General features: G+C 35.5%; 1 protein-coding gene across 2 annotated transcripts in view; it reads right to left on the bottom strand.

Annotated features, from left to right (window-relative positions):
• The window catches only part of CNTN1 (contactin 1), a 369,710-nt gene that overhangs the window by 45,946 nt on the left and 307,806 nt on the right, over positions 1-15,958 (bottom strand). For both annotated transcript variants that reach the window (XM_059934553.1, XM_059934554.1), the window contains exons 20-22: positions 14,741-14,975; positions 12,277-12,380; positions 4,899-5,085 (exon numbers count right to left, since the gene is read on the bottom strand). In XM_059934553.1, the coding sequence (XP_059790536.1) occupies positions 4,899-5,085; positions 12,277-12,380; positions 14,741-14,975 (526 nt within the window). The remainder of the gene's footprint in view (positions 1-4,898; positions 5,086-12,276; positions 12,381-14,740; positions 14,976-15,958) is intronic.

Below are 15,958 nucleotides of genomic sequence, written 5' to 3'. Positions count from 1 at the left end.
TATGCAGCTGCTTCCCATTAGCTATCTATTTTATATTTGGTAGTGTATATATGTCAATGCCACTCTCACACTTCGTCCCAGCTTACCCTTGCCCCTCCCTGTGTCCTCAAGTCCATTCTCTATGTCTGCGTCTTTATTCCTGTCCTGCCCCTAGGTTCTTCAGAATCATTTTTTTTTTTTTTTTTTAGATTCCATATATATGTGTTAGCATACGGTATTTGTTTTTCTCTTTCTGACTTACTTCACTCTGTATGACAGACTCTAGGTCCATCCACCTCACTACAAATAACTCAATTCTGTTTCTTTTTATGGCTGAGTAATATTCCATTGTATATATGTGCCACATCTTCTTTATCCATTCATCTGTTGATGGACACTTAGGTTGCTTCCATGTTCTGGCTATTGTAAATAGTGCTGCAATGAACATTGGGGTGCATGTGTTTTTTTGAATTATGGTTTTCTCAAGGTATATGCCCAGTAGTGGGATTTCTGGGTCATATGGTAGTTCTATTTTTAGTTTTTTAAGGAACCTCCATACTGTTCTCCATAGTGGCTGTATCAATTTACATTCCCACCAACAGTGCAAGAAGGTTCCCTTTTCTCCACACCCTCTCAAGCATTTATTGTTTGTAGATTTTTTGATGATGAAGGCCACTGTTTCTTTATTGATAATCTGTCTGGATAATCTACCCATTGATGTAAGTGGGATGTTAAAGTTCCCTACTGTTATTGTATTAGTGTCAATTTCTCCCTTTTTGTCTGTTAATATTGGATTTATATGTTTAGGTGCATACATGATAACAAATGTTATACCCTCTTCTTGTATCACTTCCTTTACCATTTAATTATATTATGCACTTCTCTATCTTTTGTTATAGACTGTATCTGTTATGAGTATTGCTACCTCAGCATTCTTTTGGTTTCCATTTGCATGAATCTCTTTCCATCTCCTCACTTTCAGTCTCTGTGTGTCTTTAGCTCTGAAGCGAGTCTCTTGTAAGTAACAGATAGATGGGACTTTTTCCCTATTTAATCAACCACTCTATGTCTTTTAATTGGAGCATTTAGTGTATTGACATTTGAAGTGATTATTGACAGATATGTACTTATTGCCATTCTGTTACTTGTTTTCTGGTCATTTTGTAGTTGTTTTTTAGTTTCTTCCCTTGTGGTTTGATGATTTTCTTTACTGGTGTGCTCGTGTTCCTTTCTCTCTAGTTTTTGTGTATCTATAATTGTGGGTTTTGACTTGTAGTTACCATGGAGTCCATATATGTTGACCTACAACTATAACTACTTGTTTTAAACTGATAATCATTTAAATTCAAACACATTCTAAAAGATCTACTTTTTAAACTCCCTTCCACACATTTTCTGTTTTGATGTCATATTTTGCTTCTTCATGTTTATCCTTTAACAGTCTATTGTGGTTATAGTTGATTTTATAATTTTCGTTTTTTAATCTTCATAGTTGCTTATGTAAGTGGTGATCCACAGCCTTTACTATATATTTGCTCTTACTAGTAGGGTTTTTTCTTTCATATCAACTCTTACTACTTGTTGTATCCTTTTTTTTTCCATTTAGAGAAGACTCTCTAAAATTTTTTGTAAGGTTGGCTTTGTACTGATAAACTCTTTTAGTTTTTGCTTCTCCTATCTCTCCTTCAATTCTGAATGATAACCTAGCTGAGTAGAGTATCCTAGTTTGTAGGTTTTTCCCTTTCAGCACTTTAAATATATTATGCCACTCCCTTCTGGCCTGCAAAGCTTCTGTAGAAATATCAGCTAATAGCCTTATGGGGGTTCCCTTGTAAGTGATTCTTTGTTTTTCTCTTGCTGCCTTTAGAATTCTTTCCTTATCTTTAACTTTTGACATTTCTTTATGATATGACTTGGGTCTCTTTGGGTTCATCTTATTTGGGATCCTCTGTGCTTCCTGTATCTGGATATCTGTTTCCTTCTTCAGGTTTGGGAAGTTTTCAGCCATAATTTCATCAAATACACTTTTGACCCCCTTCTCTCTTCTTCTTCTGGGACCCCCATAATAAAAATGTTAGTATGGGGGCTTCCCTGGTGGTGCAGTGGTTGAGAATCTGCCTGCCAATGCAGGGGACACAGGTTCGAGCCCTGGTCTGGGAAGATCCCACATGCCGTGGAGCAACTAGGCCCGTGAGCCACAACTACTGAACCTGTGCGTCTGGAGCTTGTGCTCCACAACAAGAGAGGCTGTGACAGTGAGAGGCTCATGCACCGCGATGAAGAGTGGCCCCCGCTTGCCACAACTAGAGAAAGCCCTCACACAGAAACGAAGACCCAACACAGCCAAAAATAAATAAATTAATTTAAAAAAAAGTTAGTATGCTTGATATTGTCACAGAGGTCACTTAAACTGTTCTCAATTTTTTTTTAATCTGTTTTTCTTTTGCTGTTCTGATTGGATTACTTCCATTATTCTATCTTCCAGATTGCTTATGTGTTCTTCTGTATCATGTAGTCAGCTGCTAATTCCATCTAGTGTTTTTCATTTCAGTTATTGCATTCTTCAGTTGTAACTTGTTCTTTTTTATATTTTCTAATTCCTAGTTAAGATTTTCACTGTCTTCATCTATTCTTTTCCCAAGTTCAGTTAGCATTCTTATTACTAATGCTTTAAACTCTTTATCTCTGCTTCATTAGTTGTTTTTTATGGAGGTTCTTTTCTTTTTCTTTTGTTTGAAACTAATTTCTCTGTCTTCATATTTAACTTTCTCAGTCTCTTTGAAATTAGGTGAAACATTTAACTATTCAGTTCTTGAAGGGGTGTTCTTGTGTTGTAGTGCCCCTATCAATCTCTGTGTGTCCAGCGGCTTTGGTGGGGGAGCAGGATCTGAAGTGAGCATGGGTCACATCTCTTATGGTGTGCTGGTAACTATCACTCTGCTGGAATGTGGGGCTGGAGACAGAAGGACTAGTTCCAGAGCCAGGTGTGTATTGGAGCTTCTCCTATGCTCAGTGGCTATCACCACCCTACTGGGGGCAGTTTTGAGTCCCAAGGTGCTGGAGCAGAAGCCCTGAGGGTCAGGCCTAAGCTGGTTCCATTCCCTCTAAATGTGTCCTCTCCCTGCCCACAGCAACAGAATCATTGCCTCAGAGGGGAGCAGTGCTAGAGCAAGGGGGCCAGAGTGGGGCCCAGTGCAGGCCAGAGCATGTGATAAGACAGTCCTGGCAAGCCAGTCAGAGCTTAACACAGCTCCCAATTTGGAGCCTCTGTGAGCACAAGTAATGGCGGCCCTTGACCCATTCAGATGCAGTGCTGGTTCTTTTCCAGTTCTTTCCCCCACAACTGCACACTCTCCTTGGCAATGTAGCCTTTGTCCTATCTGGGAACTTTTCTGAATAAGGCAACTCGTGCAGGTTGGGACACATGCTGGGAAAGTCCAAGGAAAGCCATCAGAGGATTTTCAATCTGATTCCTCTATCTTGTTCCCAGGAGTAAGCAACTGTGTGTGCACACTCTTCATGAGTGGAGTCTTGTTTTCTACAGCTCTCTTGTAAGTCCCACTGGTGGTTTAATCTGCTATGGGGACTCATCTTCCTGGTGTTGGACCCCAGGGTTGGGGTGTCTGATATGTGGGTCAAACCCCTCACCCCCCAGGAGATCTCTGAGTCTGTGATATCCCCCTCCTCTTTTATGTCCCGTACTAGGGGCATGAGTCCCAACCTGATTACTTCTTCTCCCTTCCTATTTGACTCCATGTGGATCTTACTTTACAGCCTTGGTTGTAGAAGAGTATTTCTGCCAATCTCCAGTTTGTTTTCAGTGAGAATTGCTCCATGTCTAGATGTATTTTTAATGTGTTCATGGTGGGGAGGTGAGCTCAGGCCCTCTACTCTGCCATCTTGGTCTCCTCATCCCATATTATCTGTTTATTCACTTTATTGCTCCGTCATCTGATGATATACTTATTTATTTGTCATATTTATCTCCCTCTCTCTCTCTTCCTCTCTTTCCATTAGTTTGTTAAACCCTGTGAGAAGAGGATCTGGGTCTTGCTTCATCATTTCTGTATTGTCAACACCTAGACCTGTTCTGGGCACATAGCATATTTTTGATGAATGAATAAATTGATTTGATGTAATATGTCTACTGTCACACATTGAGTAAGTGCTAGAGACAGATTTGAAACCCCTGTCTGATACCAAAGCCTGTATCTCACCACCATGTTCTATTATTTCATTAGAACTTTCTTTTTCCCCAAGTGAATTTCATAAATTTTCATACTCTAATGGTAATCATGTCTTCAAATTCTTGTGAAGTTTCCCTAAATTCTGAATATAAGTTCTCCTCTTCCATCTCTTCAACTTGGGTTCAAAAAAGAGCTATCATAGTGAAGCCAGGGAGATGGGTATGACCAAAAAATGTGAGCAGGGCAGGTGGTCTTGTTATATTAACAATGAGAACATACAGTACTAAGAGAGTGAACAGAATGCTACAACATTTAACTTGCATTTGCATTGTGCAGTGACGAAGGTTTATAAATCAAAGCATAGAAAAATTATAGAATTTTCATTTTCTCATGTTGTTGATGCATTCCTATAAAACCAAGTTTAAAACAATAACAAATTAATTGTCTAATGATACAAAATTTTGTGGGCAGTCTTTACAAAGGGAGGTTCTGTAATGGAACATTAAATGTGTGAAGATATTCTCCACATTTTTTCATCATCTACAATAACTATCAATGTTTTTGTTTGTTTTTGTTTTTGTTTTTTTAAATCTTGTGTGATTTTAAAGGTTAAAATTGAAAACCAAAAGTGCTCAGACTGCTAGGTAGTAATTTTCTCTCAAATATACCTGCATCATCACTGAATCAATTGGGAGTTTTTGACAAGTATAAAATGCAAATATTGAGACTCACGTGCTTTCTTGGTGAAGGTCTCAATCATATCACTGGGAGGTCCACACCCTGCGCTATTGCAGGCCCTGACTTCCATAAAGTACTGGGTGTCAGGCAGAAGGTTCTCCAGCCTGGCAGAGTATTCTTGGCTAGTGACTTGCACTCTGTGTGCAGCTGCTTCTTTATCATGGACAGCCCAGTACCGAATCTGCAAACATACAAGTTGAGTAATATTTTTTCATGATTCAGACAGTTCAGTTGCAAATAATTCTTTTCAAGTTGTTCTGACACTTGATGTTGGCTGAGCATCATATTCTCAAATGTTACTTAATGTTACTTACATTTCTATCAGTCTTAGAAAATGGCAAGGCACACAATGCAGATCTGATTAGAAGTGTCAAAAGCAAATTAAAGGCTCACCTCATTGCCTGAAATAGTCACACACAGACGAAAAAAGAGAAAAAGGCAAAAAAATGTGCATAAGATTTGCTCTCAAACTATAAAACTGGTTTCTGTTTGGAAGTATTTGCCACAATAATTTATATCATTTATTTCCAGCTTTATTTCTGTTTACATGATTGCAAATTTGTTAAGGGCCATTGATAAAAATAGTCATGTGGCCTAAAACATGCTAGCTTAATTACTTTCTGCCAGCTTATTTCAGAAGTATGTATATAAAATTATTTCCTTTGAACTTATATAGAAGCCAGATATCAAAGAAATATTATACCTAATAACTTGATTAGTTGTAGAAATTATCTTTAAAATAAGTTTTAAAAAATTTCATTCATGTTGTGATTAGAAATGATTACTTTTACCAACCAGCATATCAATGACAGCCTTCCTTGTCTCTTAAAGTTTAAGTAAAAGCTATGAATTATAATATTCATTCTTCCAAAAAGGCTGTTTTATTGGTTAAAAATCTATAATTACATCTCAGTGATAAATAAAAAGGAGAGGATTGCTTATAAGTATACTGCAATTTTATATTTTAGATGCCCTGTCTATAAAACAATGGTATTTTAATTTCACAATTAACCAACATACTAGAAGATAATATCTAATATTTATATAATCCTGAAATTTTTATTTACGTAAACACATAAAAAACATTATAAAATGGAACTGGATGGCTCAAATTCCCTTAGTAACAAAGTGAGGTTTATATGAAGAATGAGCACATTTCAGAACAAAGGCTAGTTACTAATTGCTTATTGGTTTCCTTTGCAATATTTTTATTTTGTTTACTAGGGCTCATTTTTTCTGATGCCAATAATATATTTCCTAATAGTTTTGATGGAATCTCTTTGACTTTTCTGTCCTCTGACCAGAAGGATGACTTCAGAACCAAGGAAGTGGAATATTACAAGTGGCTCCAAAGGCAGATCTCAGTTGGCAGAGAAAAGACTTTATGAGGATGGGGACCCTCCTTGTGAAGGCATGAGTTTCCTGGTGCTGGAAACATCCAGGCAGTGTTTACATTCATCTGAGAAGGAGGAAGACGGCCTATATTTTAGTGGAAATTTGAACTGTGTGACATGTAAGGCCTCTTCCACTGCTTGACTGAAGGGAAATAAAATGAACATTTATATTCTAGTGAAATGCCAGGTACTAAAGTAGGATCATCCACGTGTATTATTTTCTCAACAAACCAATAATGGTAGTATTTAGCCTGTTTTATAGCAATCAAAACTGACGTCCTCGAGGTTCAGACATTTTTATGTGGATGCTTGTTGACTGAGAGCACATTTTAAAATCGTCATTCATTAAAACAACTTTTCTATCCCTTTAAAGAGGAGAAGATTTTTAATTAGACCATTTCTAAGACATTAAGTATTAAAATGAGGACTTTTAAAGTGACAAAATTTTTTGACATCTTACCCAAAATTCCAGGAGGCATTTTGGTGATACAAAAGGGAAGAACAATATTTTCTTTAATTTACACTTTGCACCTATATCTTAAATGGCCAATTATTTTATTCATCTGATTTTGGCAGGGATCTATATTACACAGTCTCCATCGAAATTCACAATAAATTAAAGCAGTGCCTTAGTTACGCCCTGGTAACTAGGGAACAGAGAGAGTTATTGAGGGTATCAAATAATCTCTGACTTTCTTATTTTAGAATATGAGATTTTTTACAGACACTTTTACAGTATTTTAAACCTCTACTAATGAAAGCATCTGATAAAAAATTATTTTGGTTGAATAATCTGTCTCTCCTTAATTTAAAGCATACATTTAGATTTAACTTGCAATACTTTCAAAGAATTCTAAAATAAATAGTGGATATATGTGAAATGTAGCATTATTTATTTATTTATTTTTCATCTGAACTAGGCACTGGCCATGCACTTAGAAATAATTTCCAAATAGATAATTTGGACCACTGTGTTTGATCCCTTCAGTGAGTTGCCCATTGTGGTGAAGAACCAATATTAATCTGTGAGAAAATTGTTTGGAGTGAAGGGTTGAACCCGTAGTCATGGAGCAGAACAAATGCACTCCTTTTGATTAATCACTAGGGAGACCAAAAGGCAGGCTGGATGAACTTGTGGAAAAAAATAAATAAATGAAGCAGGTCCTGCTTTATGGACAGTAGACCATAAATTCATTTTCACATGCTAGAGCAACATATAGTGTATTTATTTCTATTTAACGCTGTGACATTATATAAATTTAACTCTATTTACATGTTCCTAAAATCTCCACAACACCCCATGTCTAGTGTTAACTTATCTTAGTGCTTATTAAACAATTATGGAATTACCTCATTACTGGTCTCCACTATTGTTAGGTTATAAACTCCTTGAGGACAGGTATTCATTATTTCGAATGCTGTGTACATAGGACTGCATTTGATGTATGGCACTCATTCATTCATTGAAAAAATATTTACTGGGTATCTACTTTGTACCAGCTATGTGCTAGATGCTAGGAATGTAGTAGTGAACCAAGCAAACATGTTTTTTCCTCCATAGATCTTATAAATAAAGTAAGAAATCAAAATGTTTAAGTTCACATAAAATTACTAATATATTTGATGGAATGATCTAAGTGTATAATTTTGTCCCAAGAAAATTTACTCTTTATAACAGTATTGGGAAGCTGAAAAGAAAAGCCTCAGAAAAAGGGCTAACTCATATAACAAAGAATAATTATAATTTCCATACATTTATGAACTACAATAACACCACTTTTGTACAAAGATAATAGTTATATCCCTTCCGAGGAAAATTTAAGAAATGTGTCTGAAAAGCAGCTCTTTAATCTCATTTTCTCCAAAGAAGCTTAGAATAAAACCTGAATGTTACAATTATGGAAGTATTTAAAGATACTTAGTACTTTTGAAAATTAGGCTTGCTCCATTTTATTATTTTCTACTTCAGTAAACTTTCGTATCAGATTTCCAAACTTTCTTCTTCAACTTCTGAATTTTCTGAAAAAAATATCTTCTGGCAGCTGAATATTCTTTTGTTATGGATTTAATACAGTTTTTAGGAAAAAAATCTAAATACGGTTATTTAAGTGAAAAAATATCTAAAAAGATATTATATAATAACTTTATATTATCCAGATCCCAGACTAATTCAAGTATTAGTACATTCTATGGGTTAGGAATAGTAATAATATATATATCACTGAAAATCTGTATTCTCACACTTTTTGGGACCTATTCAAAGTTCTTTTTTATTCTAGCCATTGGTGCAGGAACCAAACAATTCTATGTAGGCTTCAACCAGCTTCCCATAAGTACTACCAGTTAGCATTTTTCCTCTGCTATTGCTGCTAACTTCTCACTCCCTGTCTTGGGTCATCCTTGATGCTGCAGTGTGAACCTTGCCCTGTGATCAATGCAGGGAGGGGAGGTGATGCCCCTGGGGCCACTCTTAACCAATGGGGAATAGCAGTGGATGAACGCTTCCCCTTTCATTCTATGTGGGGTAATTCTCAACCACATTTATGAAGCTCCTTAAAGATCACAAGGGATGGAGTACCAGTGCCCACAGTGGTTGCCAACAAGATAAAGCATTTTTCTAACCCTCTCCTGTTCATTCTGCTTTTTCCTCATATCTGCTCCCTGGGATCATATTTAAAACAAACAAACAACAATAACAACAAAAACACTAACTTTTTCTATACCTGTGTGTCAGACTTTGCTTTGGGGAGATCCAGATGAAGATAGATGCCTTCTCCAAAATAAGAAAATACAGCACTTCCTAAATATGAACTTATGCTCACCATAATAATTTAACTTTTAAAGACATCTGTGTAAACTACTCAGGATGGTTAATCTTTTAAGATAATTGTGAAATCAATCATCTGTATTAATCTCCAATTCAGCTGCTAAGAGGTTTTGTATTTATTATTCCCGATAGAATACTTTGCTTGTTTTCATTAAGTGAATTCTTTACCTGCTGGGTGAGTAAACTAAGTCTTTTGTGGATTCCTGGGCAGGAGCCTAAATTTCTAATAAGCCTTTGATAAGAAATACTTCTTGCATTCTTCTAGTTCACCTACACTGCAGGAAATTAAGAATAAAAGTGGGGAGCTCTTTAACTAGGTCAGGGGGGGAAAAGAATAAAACTTAAACTTTCTACAAGATACACTTTAAAACCACAAGGGATTTTTTTAAACCCAGTTGCCTGCAGTTCTTACTTGAAATGTCAGGAAATTAACCTTGAGATGGGGTCAATCACACAGGACTTGGGCTTTTCCAACTTTTTATTTATCTTATTTTATTAATGTCCTGCTTTTTTTCTCTGTTTCTTTATAACTTAGACCCATAGTACATTTTCATGGGAAGTGCAGTAGGATATTAGTTTTCTTGATCGTCTATCTTGTTAAACCATCGGCTTCTTCCTTCATATTTAAAAATAGTAACAATAACGGCATTATAGTGAGTCAAGATTTTCCCCCATAAAGGGGCATTTTCTTACAGGAGAATAAATGTTACAGATTTTCTCTTTTAAGCTTTCATGCTTGTCTCTTTGATATTCAAGGCTCTGTGTGAAAGACTTAAAAGCTTTTTAAAGAAAGAATAAATGGAAACAATAATTCTATGATTTATTTCCAACATTTTTAATTAACCATTCTCTGGAGAGGCAAGACCTAGGTTCAAGTCAGTTTATACCAATTATTACTCAGATAAATGTTTTTAACTTCAAGTTCTTCATCTTTAAAATGGAGAAAATAATAGTGTTTATCCCCTGGGATAGTGTGGATTCAATACGATGAGCTTAATTAAATGTTAACATCATAGGGCTCAACAAATATTATCATTCTTATCATTATTAACATTATCATCATTGTCATCGTCATCATCATCATCATTGTCTTCAAATGTCCAATGATATAAAACAGGGAAAAGCATTAAACACAGGTTATTTCATTTATTCCACACAACAGGATATGAGGCATTGATTACTCTCAGCTTTACAAGTGAGGAAACTAGGGCCCAAAAAGTTTGAATAAATTTTCCACAAAATTTCGAAGTGACAGAGCTGAGAGATAAACCCATGTCTGTTCAGCAGCAGAGCTCATAATTTTCTAGTATGGAGTTGCAAAACGTCAGAAATCTGTGAAACTAAACTTCTCCATGACATACAGTTTTTGATTTAAGAAAATCTTAGCTGTTAAGAGTATTTTTTGCTATTTAATTGAGAATCCTCTACTTAGCTTATTCCACATCAAGAGCGTATATTCTGATTATTGTCTAAATTCACTGGTACCAGTGCATTGTTTCACATTTCATATTTCCTTTTTACTCTGCATGTCAGAAGTTATAAAATAGTCAACATATAATTCTCAGACAAAGAAAATATCTATTTCTGTGGCATGTTTTTAGCAAAGTAATAATACATCTTTAGCACTTTGAGTTAATGAATGGGTTATATATTAAATAATCTTTTTTTTCTCTTTTTTATTGCTTACAAATGAATAATATTAAAAAAGAAGAAATCCTATGTCCAAAATATGGCTTGAAAGCTCTAAATATTGATGTGTTCTCCCAGGATACCTCAGACTTATTTATTACAGGGCTTTCTAACATGTAGTGAATTTCTCTCTCTTTTCCATTTCCATTCCTTTTCTACCAGCTGCAAATGTAAGTTTAATAAGCTATGAATATTGGAACTTCACAGTCCACTCCTATAATGCCGCTCTCTTGGTGACAACTTCAGCTGATCACTTGCAAAGATGATCTGAAAACACTTTGATGTCTAGCCAAATCATAACCTATGATACCAAGATAAAAAGCTTCCTGTTAGCTTGTGAGTTTAAAACTTAAGATCTTGGGCTGCTTTTGTGGTTCTATCTCAGAAACATGGTCTTGAGAAAGCCAGGTTGCAGCACTTTATTTGAGCATACTTCATTATTTCTATCAGCACTCGGTGAATATTTCTTTAGTGACCACTCTTCTTGGCACTGAGAGCAAAATAGACAAAATCCTGCCCTCATGAAATGAATATTCCATGGACAGATGATGAAGCACAAGAACTGAGAGGGCAGCTCACCAGCCATGGCTCCAGAAGGCCACTCACCGTCCACTCACTGAATTAAAAAAAGGGAGTCTGTGATCTGGCAAAAAGCACTGAACTTTGAATCAGGACACCTGACGCTTTTACTTAGTGCTAACTAAGGCCAGTTGTTGAATCTCTTTTACATCCATTTTCTCATCTGCAAAGGTAGGACGATGTCAGTTCCACTTAATTTTCACTCTTTGTGCTTAAAAATATGAGATGACTTCACTTTTCCTACAAAATCAAGTCTAAATGTCATATTAAAGATCCCAGCAGAACTAGCTTCAGTTCCCTAGGTCTTATTTCCGTTGACTAAGACAAGTCCTCCCCTATGCTTCTGGCTAAATCCTTCTACACTTTTAAGACTTATTTTGAAGGAAGTTTCCTTTAAGACGTTTTGAATGTTGCCAATTTTCTGCCTTCATAGATAACATAATGGGATACATACTTAGTATATTTAGAAGTGTTTCCTTTGGAGGGCTTTTTGGAAGTGGAACTAATGAGTCAAATAGGGTAAAAAAAATTAAATTACCAAATTACCAAAATGATTTCCCAAAAACTTGAGATTCACTAGCATTTTATGAGAATGTTTGTTTCAGAAGATTGTGCTTAAGCCCGAGTGTTATTACCTTAGTTTTTACTTTGGCCAATTGTTTACCTACACACAGGACTCTACATCTCTTATAGATAAGTCAGTTGGGAACCCCTGCTTTACGCATGTTAGTTAATAAATGTCCAACATATTAAATACAGAGAATATAGTGTTAGTTGTCACATAAATCAGAAGGACACAGAATGTTGAGAGATGCAACATATTTGAAAAGGTATGCTGATAATTATGAGCAAGTGTATTTAGTTAGGTAAAAATTGAACTCACCTGATAGCTTTCCACTATTTTTTCTACAACATGCTCCCAATGAACAGATATCTCAGAAGATGATAAGACTTTTACACCTACTGCTGTTGGGGCTTCACTGGGAGCTGAAATTTGATGAGAACATTACATTCTTACATAAGATGCTTATTTCGTGGTCATCAGTAATACATGCACACACACATATTCATATACATGAATATTAATACAGATACATATACATACACATGTACACACACACTTTTACAAAATATGGAAATCCATAAGGATTTCTCTGATATCTGTGAGCAAGAACCATACTAATATTTTTGTATTTCTTTTAACTAACCTGTTTATGAAAGCCTGTGGATGCAAATTAAAATTTATTATGTTTAGCTTATCGACTCTATATTATCAAAGATAGGAAATTTGGTATTTATTATAGAAAATTAGTCATTACAATTAATTTTCAACTTTCTCACACTTCCTATTTAATATGAGCTAAAGATATACAGCAATACTTCCCTCTTTCTCTTTTATATTTAAACTAAGTTTTTTTCTTTTGTATTTTTTTTAAGATCCTTTGAAACAAGTTGTGACATCCACCGCTTCTTGTGCTCAGGAAAGCCTTTATAAGTCTAATTGTCCAACTGGGCATCTAGTCAAATATGTATCAAAAGGCTCTGTTCAGTGAAAAAAAAGTAATTTACATCCCTTACAAAAATTACACAAAGCAACTAAGGAAATCTTAAGCAGGAGTGATCAATTTTTATTGTCTTTTATTAATAAGCCATAATCCTCTTTTATGCTAAAATGTCCTGCACATGAACACTGTCGTCATTCCAAATCAAGGTAAATGTGTGGCACTGTGACTGATTTCTTAGCAGTAGCAGTGAAGATGAACACTTAAAGAAGTTTTGTCACATGCACGTTTTATGAGACTCATGAAACATTTAGGAAAGAAATGTAATTAAATACAGATGGCCATAACCAAAGAGATGACAAGCATGGCCTTTGCCTGATCACTTTAGCATCGAATAAAACAGTAAAAAAAAAAATCATATTGGGTGAGAAGGTAACTTGTAAAATGCTTTACACTTTCATTTTCTCTGTGAGATGTACTTAAGTTGTTCAAACTATTCAGTCAAGTTATCATACTTCTGCCGAATCAGAATGAGTGTGGAAAATGTGGGATTAATTACTCAGGATTAAATAGTCCTGAATTGATTATTAACTTAGAAATTTCTACTTGTTATTCTTTCTATGTATTTAACTGAGCTAAGTTTAGAAAAGTATGCACGTGTTTGTGTGTGTGTGTGTAAACATATATACGTATATATGATTGCCTTTCATGTTTGTATTGAAAGTAAAGATCATGGATGATTTGAATAGATATTAAATTTTTAACAAATATGAAAGCTAATAACTCTATGACTGAAGAGCATAAATTCTAAGGGATAGCTAAATGTTTATTGTGGACTAAAATTAGTGTAAATTGGGTAAATTAATAGATAGTGTTTTTCCTCTAAGAGATCAGAAGAGTATTTCACATAGTTTTAAGTTTTAAAACCCTTCCATTTTTGTTTCTCACACATGTGCAAAGGGAAACTTGTCCAAGCACAAATGTGTTAGGTCAGAAGACAATGAAAATCTCTACTTGCCTTTCTAGCCATTAATTATTTACATAATGCACGTGAGTACAAAGGTATAATAAGGAAGTCTTACCTTTTTAAATAGGAAAATAAATAATAAAAAAAGTGTAGCAGCTTAAATAGGAAATCATAGAAGTCAATGTAATTAAGGTTAATATAAAAATATGTATAATTTAGCAGAGATATATAAAGTCCTCCAGAAGCATGCTCAGTTCAGTTAAAGTTTCTAGAAAAACAAAGAGCCAGTATCTGTATTTTTTTTCCCCTGAATAGCCTTTCAGATATCTTTTTTTCTTTCCAAGAAAAAAATTTCAACTGGCTTTCTGACTCCTTTTTCATAGAATTATGCCTAAGTTCCCTTTAATGAAATTCTAGCATGCTACTGTAATGACCAAAGAAGTTACATAAATGATACAATACACAATTTTGAGTTAAAAGGAGAAATCGTATCCAAAAAAAGCGTATGTTAAGGAGTTTGTAAAGTAGTGAATTTTATGAATGCACAGACATACTGAGATTCCCATCGAGTCTGGAGAATTTCTGACTGCAAAATTATAATCAAGAGTCCAGGAACAGGGGTCTAAGCCAAGGAATTTAATGGAGATTTCCTAACTACCATAAACATGATCTAAAGGATGAAAGAGATTTTGGCAACGTTCCTGTCATTTAAATAAAGAGATTGACACTTTAATTTGGCTCAAAATTTACTAACTCATTTACTAAATGCGTGGTATCTTAAAAAGATCTTAATAAGTAGGCCCGAAAGACAGCAAACAAAATGCCTACTGGAGAAATAGAATCCCTCATCAGGACAGTGGGGTCTTTCTTTCACCTACCGTCTTGCGCGGAGTGGATGACGGCTGTGAGGCTGTATGGTCCATCTCCTTTGTTGTTGAAAGCTTTGACTTTGACTTGAAATGCAGTGGAAGGGCGCATGGTCTCATCTTTATGAACGTAGCGGCCAGTATCTGGGTTAGTAACTGTCACTTTTTTCCATTCTTCCCCATCAAATGGCTTAAATGCCACTATGTAACCAAAATTGTTGCCGTAGTGGTATTCTCTTGACAAAGGCTGAATAGAAATTGAAATATTTAATAGGTTTAAGCAATACGGTTAACACGGGGAAAATCCTATGCAAACAATAAATATGCTACACATGGAATCATGCTTTCTGTAAAAACATTCTTAGTTCGTAAGTGAGAGCTGCCTGAAAAGGCCAGGGCACAAATGTGCTCCAACATGTGGTGACTTTATTTACCAAATTCGTTATTTCTGGAACACCCCATGGGGGCTAAAACCTTGGGCTGCTTTTGTGGTTCTATCTCAGAAACATGGTCTTGAGAAAGCCAGGTTGCAGCACTTTATTTGAGCATACTTCATTATTTCTATCAGCACTCGGTGAATATTTCCTTAGTGACCACTCTTCTTGGCACTGAGAGCAAAACAGACAAAATCCTGCCCTCATGAAATGAATATTCCATGGACAGATAGCGGCCAGTACTCTGGGCTTTTTTACTTTCAGTTCCTTCCTTCTAGGATGTTTCACATTTGTCAGAAGCTCCCTCTCTCACTTTCTTGAGGTTAAAAAGCCACTGGTTGCTTTCCCTGGCCACAGGATCTGCCATTTCAAGACTCTTTCTGCAATAATCCATATAGAATGCCCCCACTTTATTTTTTTCTCTTTAATACAATAATAATGATCTACACTACATATTTTACTTATTGTCTACTTTACTGTCTCTCTCCACTAGTATAACATAAGTTTCATGAGGGCAGGGTTATTGTCAGTTTCATTTACCTAGACTCTAGAACAAAGCCTCAAGTAGTATTTATTCAATGGATAAGTAAATGAATTTCTTTAGAGTTGAAAGGCTATGGTAAGACAGTTAACAATGCTCTGGAATATCTGTATTGTAACCAAGCAATAGAAACTGGTCAGAGGAAAAAGAATGCAAAAGGAGGAAGGGATAACATCACACTCAGCTTTAGGAGGCTGGCTATGGGCCCCGTGTGACTCCAGTGCTGAAGTAAGAGCTCTGTTTTGCATTATTTCC

Source organism: Balaenoptera ricei, chromosome 10, assembly GCF_028023285.1.
Source record: "Balaenoptera ricei isolate mBalRic1 chromosome 10, mBalRic1.hap2, whole genome shotgun sequence".
Lineage (NCBI taxonomy): Eukaryota > Metazoa > Chordata > Mammalia > Artiodactyla > Balaenopteridae > Balaenoptera > Balaenoptera ricei.
This window is presented reverse-complemented; position numbering and strand designations above follow the sequence as displayed.